Consider the following 12700-nt stretch of genomic DNA (forward strand, 5'->3'; position numbering starts at 1 on the left):
CCGTAAAAGCTCCCCACACATACGGATATACGGCTGTCGATGCAAGTTGACTTTCCCTCCTCGTGAAACGGGATACGAACCTGAAATTCGGTTGCTGGATAATGCCAACACCGCCTCCGGTTCCACCCGAGCCGTCCGGTGTGGAAGTTTTGCAATCTACATGACGGATGTGAAGAAGGCTAAACTTTTCATGGAAAATCCCCGGTAGACGTCGACACTCGGCACAACCGAAGGTCATGTTACGGGGCAAAACAATGTGGACGTAAAACAACACAACAGGTGGATGCGAGTCGATTGCATCAAACCCTCCTGACCCGGCTGTTCCGCACACAGTACGCCAATTATTACGTTTCGCTATCGATGAAAAATAATAAAAGACTTGCTTCCTTCCAAACATTAACTGTATTTTGATACGATATTGCTCCCATGCTCGCCACGGTCTGGTCGTGGTAAGAATCGCCTCGATGTATGCATTCTATGCTGGGAATCAAAGGTTCTTTGACCGAACGATTTGTGCTTCATCCAGGAGCATGCTCTTTGGTGATGTACATTGCATTTCTTCCAACATGCCTAGCTTTAAACCTACCCCCGTATGTCGATCCGACCGTGTCGAATGCTACCGGGATGATGCTGGCGATGTTTTACGATGCAGCTAAACCCGAAACCTGCTCCGTGCAGCGGGCAAAACAACTTTTCACCTGGTGTCCGATTCCGTCCGACCAGCAACGGGTACCGTGGTTCGAAATTCGAAGACACGGTTGCAGCGCTCCTTTTCGATGTATCGTTGCAAGGGTTTCCTCCATCATGCTAGAAAGTATACTACAATGCTCCATATCGTGCTATTCCTGGTACGAGCGGGTTTTGGTCGATCGGTACCATAGCTGCTCCAGCACCGCTGCTTTGTGAGCGATGAAGGAAAGGGGATTTTAGAATATTCTGGACGATTTCTACAGCAAAATCGGAGTAAAAATCCCTTCTGCAAAAAAAGTTTACGGATCGAGTTGAAATGAAGTTTGAGCTGAAGCGATTCCACGGTGCTGCTGTAGATGGAATTTTTGTCCAAATTTTTTCCCACTCTGCGATCCGACTCCCACGGCCAATGCTGCACAATATAGTAAATCGAGCATTCGCAGGAACTATAGGTACATGATGTACGCTGGTACTCCATTCAGCTTCAACGAAGAGCAGAAAAAAAGCTGCACATCGAACCGAAGAGTGAAAAATAATGCGTGGATCAGATATCAATGGTAACACAACCGGCTAAGGCAGATGAGCAGCAACAGACCAACTTCCACTTCTGCAGCGCCACTGGAAGCGACAAACAATCCTGCTCGAATCGGGATCGAATTGCTCCCAAAGTGGAACCGTGCACTTGACGCGAAAAGTGTGTGTATTCACCACTCCATAGCATGGATGGGAGTGGAAGGGGAGAAAAAGCAGAGTATCCCATCGCCCATCGTTTGGTCATTCGCTTGTTTATGTTGTTTTTGTTTTTGCCAGAAACACTTTATCTGCCCAACTCCTACTACCCATGGTGACCAGCGCACGTGTGGCCGCTTGTCAAGTAACTGTCGAATTTAATCGGATGCTGTCGAGCATCGTCACGAGTATATTTAGGTTAATCTAGTTTCATATGAGTTTAGTAGAACCAGTCTTTTTTAAAGTTGATGTATTAAGTAATATTTGATGAACTGGTTCTTTGGTGATGCAGTGATAGTGAAGCTCAATTGTTGGAAATGGTAGTAGCTGGTTTCTTCAATTCACTAATCTTGGATAGCAGTGTTATTAATTTCACAAAATACACCTTCTGCTGTAAAAAAATCTATCTGTTTCTAGAACTCATTTAATTAGAGAATAATGATGTACGGTCATCATTTCGCTCAGCAATTCATAATGTACATTTATTAATGTTTCTCTAGAAGGCTATTGGTATAGCGTTTGCTAAGGAAAATATTTATGCCTAAGGGACATTATTGGAGCAAATCAAGTTGACTATTTTCTAAGTTATTAATATAAACAAATGATAAAGCTTCAGTTCAAATACTGTATTGAAGTCAGTTATACATCACAGCTCATCAATGGCTTAGCTATCGTCTTCAATCTGCAATCTTAAAGTCATCCCTATGCATATCGCCATCTGAGGGTAGTTTCACTAGAATTGATGCCATCAATTCGAACACCCTCAATGATCGAAACATTTTAAATTCCTCACAAGCTCAATTTTCTCACTTTCAATTTTGCATATATCTTGTGAACCAAGTGCACCATTTACTTTATTCTTTATACAGCCACCCCAATGGTTCAGTGCCAATTTAGTGCACTCATCTGCGATTGTGGCAATCGCATTGATAAGTATCGAAGCTTCAATTATCAACAATTAGCATGTTGTAGCATTGCGTGAACTTGCCCTCCATGAAATATTGGGTCAGGGGTGGAACCCTTTATTCAAGTGCAACAGCACCGGCACATGATGATGTAATTTACTTCGGTTGCCATCCTTAGCTAGATGTACAAAGTAACCTTAATGATGTGCAATGTTTTTTAGTAAATATGTTCCTTCTAAACAGCATGTTACAAAACGTTTGCGACTGTTAAAGAAGCATACAATACATAAATGATCAGCTTCAATTGAGTCACAGCTCAATACATAGCATATTATCCAAAAACAAGTGCAAAACGAATCCTTTTACTTCCCACCATGTAAACCACTCACCAAAAGTGGACTAACCAAGTGCCAACGCTTTGCAGTCGACCATCTTCTATTCCTATTACTATTCTACACTCATAATCCTCGGAAAATCCTCCCTTTCTACTGGCTGACGCCAAACGGAAGCGGGACTAAATTGAGCAAAAACAAAAACAAGATAAGAATCAGCTCGAAAAATCAACCCTCTTTAGTGTGCTGTGTGTCCGGGGTTACGCCAGGAGCTGAATGTATAATCGGTTATGCTAGCGCTGCTGTTGATTGTAGCTTTCCGGCGCTGGCCATAAACGTTCCGTTTGGCGAGCGATCTACGAGCGAATGGTAAAACCATATCATATCCATAAGCTATCTAAAGACTGGCACGACACACGGGGCACGTAGCAAACGGGCTAGAGCAACCAAGCTATCGTTGTTGTTCTTATTTTCCACTTGGCGAAAACATCGTCTACCATTTCATTGGATTTGTTTTAACTGAACTGTTCTTTGTGTTTTTGTTCCGCACCTTATTATTTCAGAATGCACTTCCAACGAGTTCACTTGCGATGATGGTCGATGCATCGATCAGGACAGACAGTGTGACGGTGTGGCGGACTGTTCACGAGGCGAAGACGAACAGGACTGTGGTAAGTTGTCCGTGGTCCGTTTTTTTCGGCTACAAAACAATTTCGAATACTAATTTCAATCGTGTTCTGCTACTGCTCGACCACAAAACTAGGAATTGTTGAGTGTGATGAATCGCGCGAGTTCCTGTGCCGATCGGATAATACCTGCATCCAGAAGGAAGCCTTTTGTGACGGCCATCGGGACTGTTCGGATGGCGAGGATGAAATATGCGAAGGTAGGCGCTAATGTAACGATTTCGTTTTCCCCACACTGCACTCTTTCAGGGTTGTATCCTTCCCTGGGCCATACGACACCTAAGAATCGCCTCCTCTCTAGAGCATAATTGTTTCTTCTGAGAGGCTGAAGACGCTGTGCTTAAGACATCCGTTAATCGACAACAAACATGACCAAAAACACATACTCACACAACATAACGTCTGCTAACCTTTCCCTCCCTATTTTTCGCATGCTGCTCTGCTAACCGACACACACAAAACCGGGTCGGGATTGCTACCAAGGAAAGGGCGAAAAAGCCACCTTCTGTCCGTTAGGCAAGTTCACCTGCGGGGACCGGTCGTGCGTATCGATACTCGGTCGCTGCGACGGCAAGGTCGACTGTCCTCGGGATCACGCTGACGAGGATGAGTGTCGTAGGTGTCTGTTTTGCTTGACGCTTAACTTTTCCTTTCCTGTTCGCGTTTTTTGTTGAGTTTCCTCGAGGTGTTTCCTCGCGTAAAAATATGGTTCTAAATTTCTCGCGTGTCTGTTTACAAACGTTCTCCACATGCCTACCTGAATTATGGCGTCCGCCCGGTTACATCTCGATCACAGCCTGCCCGAGAAACACCTGGCAGTGTGATTATGGGCAGTGTATTCCGCTGGAGCAAAAGTGTGACGGCAACATCGACTGTCCGGACGACATTTCCGACGAACGCAACTGTCCCAGTAAGCATCGGGTAGAAGAGCGCCGGGGAGAGTGTTGCTGGTAGTAGAAGTACAGTAGAAGTACGGTTTGCGGTAGTAGCTGGTTATGGGTGGGGAGGGATGGGCACGGATTGCCTGTGGGATGTACTATCATTAGCATTGCATTAACCACGCTTGCACGTACGTTACTCGCTAGCATGCCCTTCGGGCGAGAAAAATGGTGCACGTTCTCTCTCCCTCTCCGTCTGCTTTTCTTGCTCCTCCACCACGTAGTGTGTCATTTGATTTGTATCCCTTTTTGTATGCATGCTATTTGCTGTTAAAGTAGTGACCGGTGCTGGTAAGCAGAACAACAGGTAAAGTGATCCGACTCGTAGGCAATATAACCACACACACACACACACACACACACATATATATATATATACACTCAGAGCGCCCAAACAACTCGTCCCTTTGCAGCGTCTCCCAGCATTTGCCGCTATCAAACAGAGGACTTCACGTGGTGTCAGTTATAATGGCGATACTCACGGTACCATGTCCAGACACTGGTGTCCTATCTCACCTCTCCTACCGCGCCCCGCGTCTTATTCGCTTTCACTTTGCTTCGATCAATACTTAATGCTAGCAGTAGCCCCGGGGAGCGGGATGAAGGGGACTGGCGCGTTGCATGATTGAATTGCACGATTTTAAGTCCTTCGGGTTAGGGATTCAAAATGCTTTGATTTGTTTTCCACGCGATACACGCTTTAGAGCTTGCGCTGTGTTTTCCCCTGGCGAGCTTGATGTTGTGTCTCTCCCGATCAATGATTTTTATTCCTTCCTCTTTCCTTCCTGATTTAAATTTGCACTCCCCAAAAAAACATGCAACCATTCGCAGCTCGGAAGGAAAAATATTAATTGACTTTCGTGTTTCGAAAGCTAATAGGTTTTTCGCAGGTGCGTGACATTGCGACTCTATCGACGAAAGCGTGCGATTGATGATCCGCGCTGCCAGAGAGTTGATTGAAATGCGACGTTTTGATACGCGTTTGTTTAATGAGTTTCTGATTTTACCATGGGCGGCTGTCTTCTTCTTCATCGTCACGTCTGTTTTGTGCAACTGTTTTTTTATTATTATTCGTTCAAACGCCCTTTAAATTGAAACCAAACCACCTCTTTTGCCAGTGCATTTCGTGCACTTTTACTTCAAGTATGAGTTCTACTATTTCCCACCCAAAAGAATTTGCGTCATTTTGCGCATCTTTTATTTCTTCGAAAAACTCCACACACAAAAGACACGGACCGCACTACAACCTTTGGCCCTTTTTTCGAACGCACTTCCACTCACTAATGTACCCGAAACGAAACCCCCTTGTTTTAGCCCAACGGGACAAGTGCTCGATCTACGAGTTTCAGTGTCGATGGGATAAAAGATGCATACCGATAGAGAAGCGGTGCGATAAGGTATACGACTGCTTGGACAGAACCGATGAGCAGGTCTGTGGTAAGTGCATCCAGATCACTCCCTCACCTCCAGCTCACACACTCCCATCCTAGCTGCTGCCATCCCTGTTTGTGTCCCTGGCGCAAGAAGCGTTCGTTCTCCTGTCTTGTGTCGTTTCCCCTGTGTGTATGCGTGTGTGTGTTTTGTGTTTTATGTGTGAAATGCATTGATGAAAAACGTTCGAGTTACTTATTAGCTTTCTTTGGTTAGTTATGATTTGAGATCGATTTACTTACATCATGGTGCAGGGTTAGCTTTTATAAGCAAGTATGCTAATATTTTATTGTATTTTAATCGTAAGCGTTTGTTTTACTGGAAAAGTTTTCCCAAACATTGTACTTAAATGCCTTTGCTCTACATGCTTTAACTTGCTTCAACAACAAAAGCAGAAAGACAGCAACAAGTTATCAAAGCTTTCTTCGGTATTAATTGAGTTTTTTCTAAGATGCAGTAAATTTACCCTACCTTCTTTTTCGAGCAATAGGTTTTTATAAATTATTTAAGTTTGAAACAACTATGAGACAAAAACCAAGATTATCAAAGATTATTTTTAAAACAATCCTAAGAAAATCTTTACATTCATTGTTAAATTTGATAATCATTTGGAACTAAACCTGCCATTTAGAATGGATGATTTATCATTAACAAATAACCCTTAAATTACTATATCTACACATTTTTACAACACCATCATAGAAGAAAAATATCCCAGAATTTATCATAACAAACATAAATCTCATTTCATCAATAAACAATATAAATTCTAACAATATATTCATCAAAATTCCTCCAATGTGAAATATCATTTTTTTCGTTTGTCCTACGTGACTAATACACTCGTCCGCTTGATTCTCATTAACACTCGTTTCTCACTCGGCTACTCTAGATTGGACTAGATCCAATACAGGTGTCGGAATTCGGAACCTTTCCCTGATTAAAAAATATCGTTTAGCGACGTCGCCACTAATCAGTGCGTTGCATTGTTTCTTCCTGTTCCCCCGGTTTTTCTTCCACTGGTAAACTGCTAACTATTTATTTGCATGCTCGCATGATTTGTTACGCAAATTCATCACCCGACGCAAACCACCTCCATCAACAAAAACGAAACGAAACGCCTGGTGCATCGATGTTTGCACGAAACACGCTTCAACTGCCAATCCGCTTCAACGAAACGTCGCAGACTGCACCGCGCACGAGTTCCGATGTGACAACGGATTCTGCATCCCAATGTACCAGCGTTGCGATCGCGTTAACCATTGCAATGACCGCTCGGATGAGCGGGGATGTAACTTTACAAGTATGTTTTCAGCCCACAGGGGGCTCAATCAAATCGCCTACTTTCTACAAAGTAGTTCCTGCAGTGTTGGTTGAAATGGTCATTGAGCGGAGAAAGATAACTCCAAACGGATTTAATTTTCTTTTCAGTATAATCAATTATTATTTACATGCTTTAGTTCATTCGTTATCTTCGTTTTTCCTTTGTTTTTCGCCATTTTTCACATCCCAGGTCGATGCAGTGAACATGAGTTCCATTGCAATAATGGGAATTGCATCCCGAAGGACTTCACGTGCAACGATATTGACGATTGTGGTGATAATTCCGACGAAACCGATTCAGTCTGTGGCGATTATACCTGTATGCCAGACGAGGTAAAACATTTTTTGGTCGAATTTTACACATCGAGATTGTTATGTTGATTGTTGTTGTTTCATTTTGTTTATTTTTTTTTTATTTAATATAAATTGTTATTATTTTTTGTTTTACCAAATTATTTTCGTCGCATCAGTTCACTTGCTACGACGGGGGCTGCGTGTCCAAAACGCTCGTGTGTGATGATCGAAAGGATTGCGAAGACGGAACGGATGAAATGGACTGTGGTAAGTATGGGCCAGGGGATGATGCCGTCGAATAGCGACATCGAGTAACAGCCAATTCAATGGGCTAAAAACTGCCCCTTTCAAGTACAATGCGCATCAAGAAGTCTAAACGCTCCCACTCATTTCCTTTCCCCTGTGTCTGTTTGTAAACACATTTTATTGTTTATGCCCAAAATTGAATGTTCCCTATCATCTTCGTGCCATATTGTTATGTCATATGTATTGTTTCATGTTGTGCATACATGCTAATTGGCTTATACGTGAACGTTGTGTGCGCTGTAGCTGTCCGCAAGTGTGCTTGTATTCGATGCGTCCTTCCAATCATTGAGTATGAAAACCACTTTAACCAAACCCAATGTACAAGATTGTTTACAGACCTCTCCATGTGTTGCGATACACGACAAAACACGATTAGAGTGTAAAATTTGAAATCCACACATGCCTATTATCTCGGCTACACTGTACTGTGATTTAGTTTATTTGACTTCCGAAGAAATAATGCAACAAAACAGGGCTCAAAATCATTCTGCGTAATTCAACAAATCTTTCTCCTGCCAACAATTCTCATCACACCTCGCATTTTCTCGTAGACAACAACCCACCAATCAAATCACTGACTCGCTGTGGCCAAGGTCAGTTTGAATGTAACGACGGCATTTGTATTGCGGATTACAAACACTGCAATGGCATTGTAGACTGCCACGATGAATCCGACGAGACTGGCTGCAATTCGGGTATAGAAGAATGTTTTCCCCACCCCTCACTTTCATTACACTGCAGTAACTTCCTTCGTCCTCTACACCACTAAAGTTTTGAGGGATAGTTAATTAATTTGCGTATGCCTCACTATAACGGGTGATTAGTTGATTGGTATGAATAGAGCTCGGTTGTTTTGTATATGGGTTGTTTTCCGGTATCTTAGTGCATCAGTTCAATGGTTAGGTTTAACAATTTAATGCCAAAGGTTGCCTACTCTACTTTCAACTTTCTTACGTTACCTTCAACTTTCTCATCAACTGCATGCCAACACAGCAAACAACTTTGCAGCTTTTCGTAAAACTCAGACCATCCCTTAATCGGATTGTATTGAAATGGAAATGCAAATCATCGAACATTTACCTTCAACTGAACTTCAGCTGATGTTTTAATTACTTTAATAGCACTCATTAGTATTATAAATGCACTAATACAACTCACGTGCAGGTTTGTGCCTTACGGTATCGTTGAGCTTTAATGTAAGCTAATCACACATCTTCTGGCTTGCTTATGGTTAATTGATTCTACTAAAACAACACACCATCCTCACCATGCTCAGTTGCAAATTGGAGACCTCCTAACAACTTCATTTTAATGATATATAAACACTAATGCAAATAATAACTTTTTGCTTTATAAAAAAAAACTCTAAGCAAATAGCAAAGTGTAAGCGGCACGGTTGTCGGTAATTGCAAAGTAATGCAAACATTTCCGAACTGATCAATCTATGAGCTTATTAATGTCCTCCAACAACACAATTACAACACATTCTGTATATAATCATAGATCCCTGTAGCTCGAACGAGTTCTCGTGCGATGGCCAATGTTACGAGATGCAGGCCTACTGTAACGGTGTTCCCGATTGTTCGGATGGCAGCGATGAGCGAAACTGTGCCATTTGCTATGGTGATGCGTTCCAGTAAGTGACCTGCTTTTTACTGTAGACAGTGCCGGTTACCTTTAACCGCAAGAAGCCTCCCACAGAATAATGCCTTGCGATATAGGCACGATCGGATCGAGAGGATACCGCTGGCTAGCCTACATCCTAAGCAAACGGTTTACATAATTGCTGACCATTCTGTTCTTTTCTCTTCCCGAATTTTCTCAATCTCCCTGGTATTCGTTCTACGATTCGCGTCGATCACCATTCACCACGTGTATATATGTGTGCCTGTATATATGTGTCTGCATCCCGTATCATTTGTACAATCAATCGTCCACACATGCACGCAATTTAACAGTTGCAAGAACAAGCAATGCATTTTGTCGGTGCACATCTGTGACGGGGAGCCACACTGTAGCGACGGTAGTGACGAGCTTGAGTGTAGTAAGTGTCTATTAAAAGGGGATTACTTTCTATGTTTTGCATTACGTGTTCTACTAACGGGTTTGCAATTGCGTGTAGCGTACTAATATCCAATATCCGTAGCCCACAATCCCTGACCTGGTGTGTCCTGGTAATAAAGTAGGTAAAATGTAGTACAAGCTTTAACTGTTCAAGCATTGCTATCAATGGCATACTCTAGTTGAATTCTCTCTAACACGACGCACTGAAACGCTAGAATTATTCTCCCATTCTTTTTTGCTACCATTATGACACGCTGTATTCATCTGCTTCCTTCTTGCGCACGTGTATATCTGCAGACAACAATACGAACTGCAAAGTGTTCGAATGGCAGTGTAGAAATGGCTTATGCATAAACAAGGATTTCCGCTGCGATGGTTCAGTCGATTGCACTGATCGGTCCGATGAGGAGGGCTGTTATGATGAAGGTAAGTCGAGCTTTGCAACTACAATTAATACGTAGCAGAAGCAAACCCCTAACATATAGCCACCGTTCGAAAAAGTTTGCGTGGATCTGCTCTGCAGCACACCATGTGTTTACTGAAGTAGCCGTACAGTTCATATTGCTTTTAATTTTTAGTTTATTTTTGTCGTCAATAACAGCTCATTTCGAGCCATGCGTTGCTAACCACAAAATATTTTACTTGTTTTCAATCATGTGCACTCAAAGAAACATTGAAAATATTTATCAATAAATGTCAGAGCAAAGACAGTCAATGCAAACAGTTGCTTGTCTGCCAGAAAATGAAACCAGCTCAAATCGTAAATACTGTGCGAACCAAGAATAAATACAATTGCTTTATCGTTTTTCACAAATCACACCTTTCCCTTAAAAGAACGACCCAGCGATCCCTGCCGCGAGGATGAATTCTACTGTGATGGACGATGCTTGGATGAGGATCGCCGATGTGATGGTCGTGCGGATTGTACGGACGGATCGGACGAGCACGATTGTCCGATGTTGCCGTTAGAGGTAATTTCGTGTTCTTCTGCTTATTTTAGTACAGTTTTAACAATCCTTCTATAATCCCACTCCTATCCCATGCAGCGTTGCGAGGAGCTTCAGTGTCCCGATGGTAGCTGTTTCCGTCATTCGCAGCGTTGCGATGGAGTAAGCGACTGTGCCGACGGCTACGATGAGCAGAATTGTCGTAAGTATATTTGGTACTTTTGCGCGCTATAACCATATCCTAAAAGTTTACTCATCTAAGACTCTAACTATCGTGCAGCACTAAATCTAAATACACCCTGCATACGTACATACATCAAGTAGCTCGATTAATCAAATCTAAAGTAGTATATTAGCATCGTGGAATCTGTACTCCACTAGTATAGAGGAGCTGCTTTAACCCGTTTTTCTCTCCATCTCTCTATCTGCTATTGTTTTGCGCACCAACCACGAATCTACCTTTTAAACAACCAAAAACTTACGCCTCGCAAAACCATCTCGTGTACTCTGTAACGTGTGCACGCCTATTGCCGCCACCAATCTCTTTAATCACGCACAACTGCCCACACCACCACTACCGGCACCAACCAACACCATGCACCACTAATATGCACCCGTGTGCAGGCACCTGCAATGAGACTGAGTTCACGTGCTTAGATGGACACTCTTGCATTGACATCTCGCTGCGGTGTGACAGTTTCTACGACTGCAAAGACTTCTCGGACGAGCAGAACTGTTTCGGTTAATAAATAGTACCTACTCATTATTCAGCCCTTTGCTCTCTATCTCACTCGCTTCTCTCTGTTTAGCATTTGTTCTTATAGTTTTTCCTTCTTTTTTTGCATGCATGTGTCTGACGCCATTGTAGATCTTTAAGAATATGTTCAGTTTGCAATAGTGTAGAACAAAAGTTTTAGGTGCTGAGCCAAAAAAGACTGCATTTTTACGGTTCTCATTTAATTTGATTTATTGTTTTGATGTTATAGCAATAAAACTTATACTTACACACATTTTTTGTAAACATATGTAAATTTTGGCTATTCGTTTTATGAAAATACCTACTCTAATAACCGTTTCTAGCATGCGTACTCCAACAAATGAATCCAAATGTGCAGAATTCTCCAGACATGTATTATTGAAAATTTATTGTCGTGTTTTGTTATTGCATGCGTTTGCTTACTTTCACCGAAATCGTAGAAACACCTGAAAAATCGCGACAATTACGTACTCACGAACACTTTCATTCCAGCTTGCCGATCCAATGAATTCACTTGCGCAGATGGTCAGTGCATTCCCAACTATCTACTGTGCAACGGACGGCCGGACTGTGCCGATGGATCTGACGAGCGCAACTGTACGTCCCACCTAACATTCCTTTGCTAACTGCGACGCTTATCATAACTGTTTTTGTATTTTGAATTCACAGGTTCTTGTGCAAGAAACGAATTCCGTTGCCGGACTGGCCAGTGCATCGATGAACTTCGTCGCTGCGATCAACGTATCGATTGTGTGGACGGATCAGATGAAAAAGATTGCAGTAAGTATCGTTCACGCGGTAGACGGTTGCTTTCTGCTTTACAAGGGAGGAAAAAAGACATGCAAAATTGTTGGTGTATGAAAATGTTTCCCTAATTTTCCAATCGGCTGTTAGGATATTCGTATCGTTATGTTTTTTTTTTCATTTGATTTCGTTTCATTTTATTTAATTTTCTATTATCATTTTCTTTTCATACACCGCCACCCTCACTCGCAAACAAAATCCTATTTCATCGCCAATCATTTGACGCACATCCTGCTCATTTTGTCCAACATCGACACCTAATGGGCATTTTCTAGCGCCGATCTGTCAATCCAACCAATGGACATGCCGCAATGGTCAGTGCATCCGACTCGACCAACGTTGCAATCGTCGCTACGATTGTCAGGATCGCAGTGATGAGATGAGTTGTAGTAAGTTGCTTCATTTCTGTCTTGTTTTTTTTCTTTCTCCGTTTCCTCTTCATTTTCATCCTTTTACTCACATATCCTACGTATCCTTCTAAGAACATTTCGTAC

At 42.4% G+C, this 12700-nt stretch overlaps 1 protein-coding gene across 26 annotated transcripts in view; it reads left to right on the forward strand.

Moving 5' to 3' along the window:
• Positions 1–12700, forward strand: part of LOC121588473 (basement membrane-specific heparan sulfate proteoglycan core protein) — a 96574-nt gene that overhangs the window by 60801 nt on the left and 23073 nt on the right. For 15 of the 26 annotated variants that reach the window (XM_041906450.1, XM_041906464.1, XM_041906454.1 and 12 more), the window contains 15 exons: positions 3220–3327; positions 3420–3542; positions 5595–5717; positions 6898–7014; positions 7225–7367; positions 7505–7595; positions 8186–8329; positions 9138–9270; positions 9593–9678; positions 9996–10124; positions 10533–10669; positions 10745–10847; positions 11895–11999; positions 12072–12182; positions 12482–12595. In XM_041906450.1, the coding sequence (XP_041762384.1) occupies positions 3220–3327; positions 3420–3542; positions 5595–5717; positions 6898–7014; positions 7225–7367; positions 7505–7595; positions 8186–8329; positions 9138–9270; positions 9593–9678; positions 9996–10124; positions 10533–10669; positions 10745–10847; positions 11895–11999; positions 12072–12182; positions 12482–12595 (1767 nt within the window). Of the gene's footprint in view, positions 1–3219; positions 3328–3419; positions 3543–4138; positions 4253–5594; positions 5718–6897; positions 7015–7224; positions 7368–7504; positions 7596–8185; positions 8330–9137; positions 9271–9592; positions 9679–9995; positions 10125–10532; positions 10670–10744; positions 10848–11894; positions 12000–12071; positions 12183–12481; positions 12596–12700 lie in introns of all 26 variants that reach the window. The other 11 variants (XM_041906455.1, XM_041906462.1, XM_041906463.1 and 8 more) reach the window with 8 other exon arrangements.

The sequence above is a fragment of the Anopheles merus genome, chromosome 2R (genome assembly GCF_017562075.2).
Source record: "Anopheles merus strain MAF chromosome 2R, AmerM5.1, whole genome shotgun sequence".
In the NCBI taxonomy this organism is placed as follows: Eukaryota; Metazoa; Arthropoda; class Insecta; order Diptera; family Culicidae; genus Anopheles; species Anopheles merus.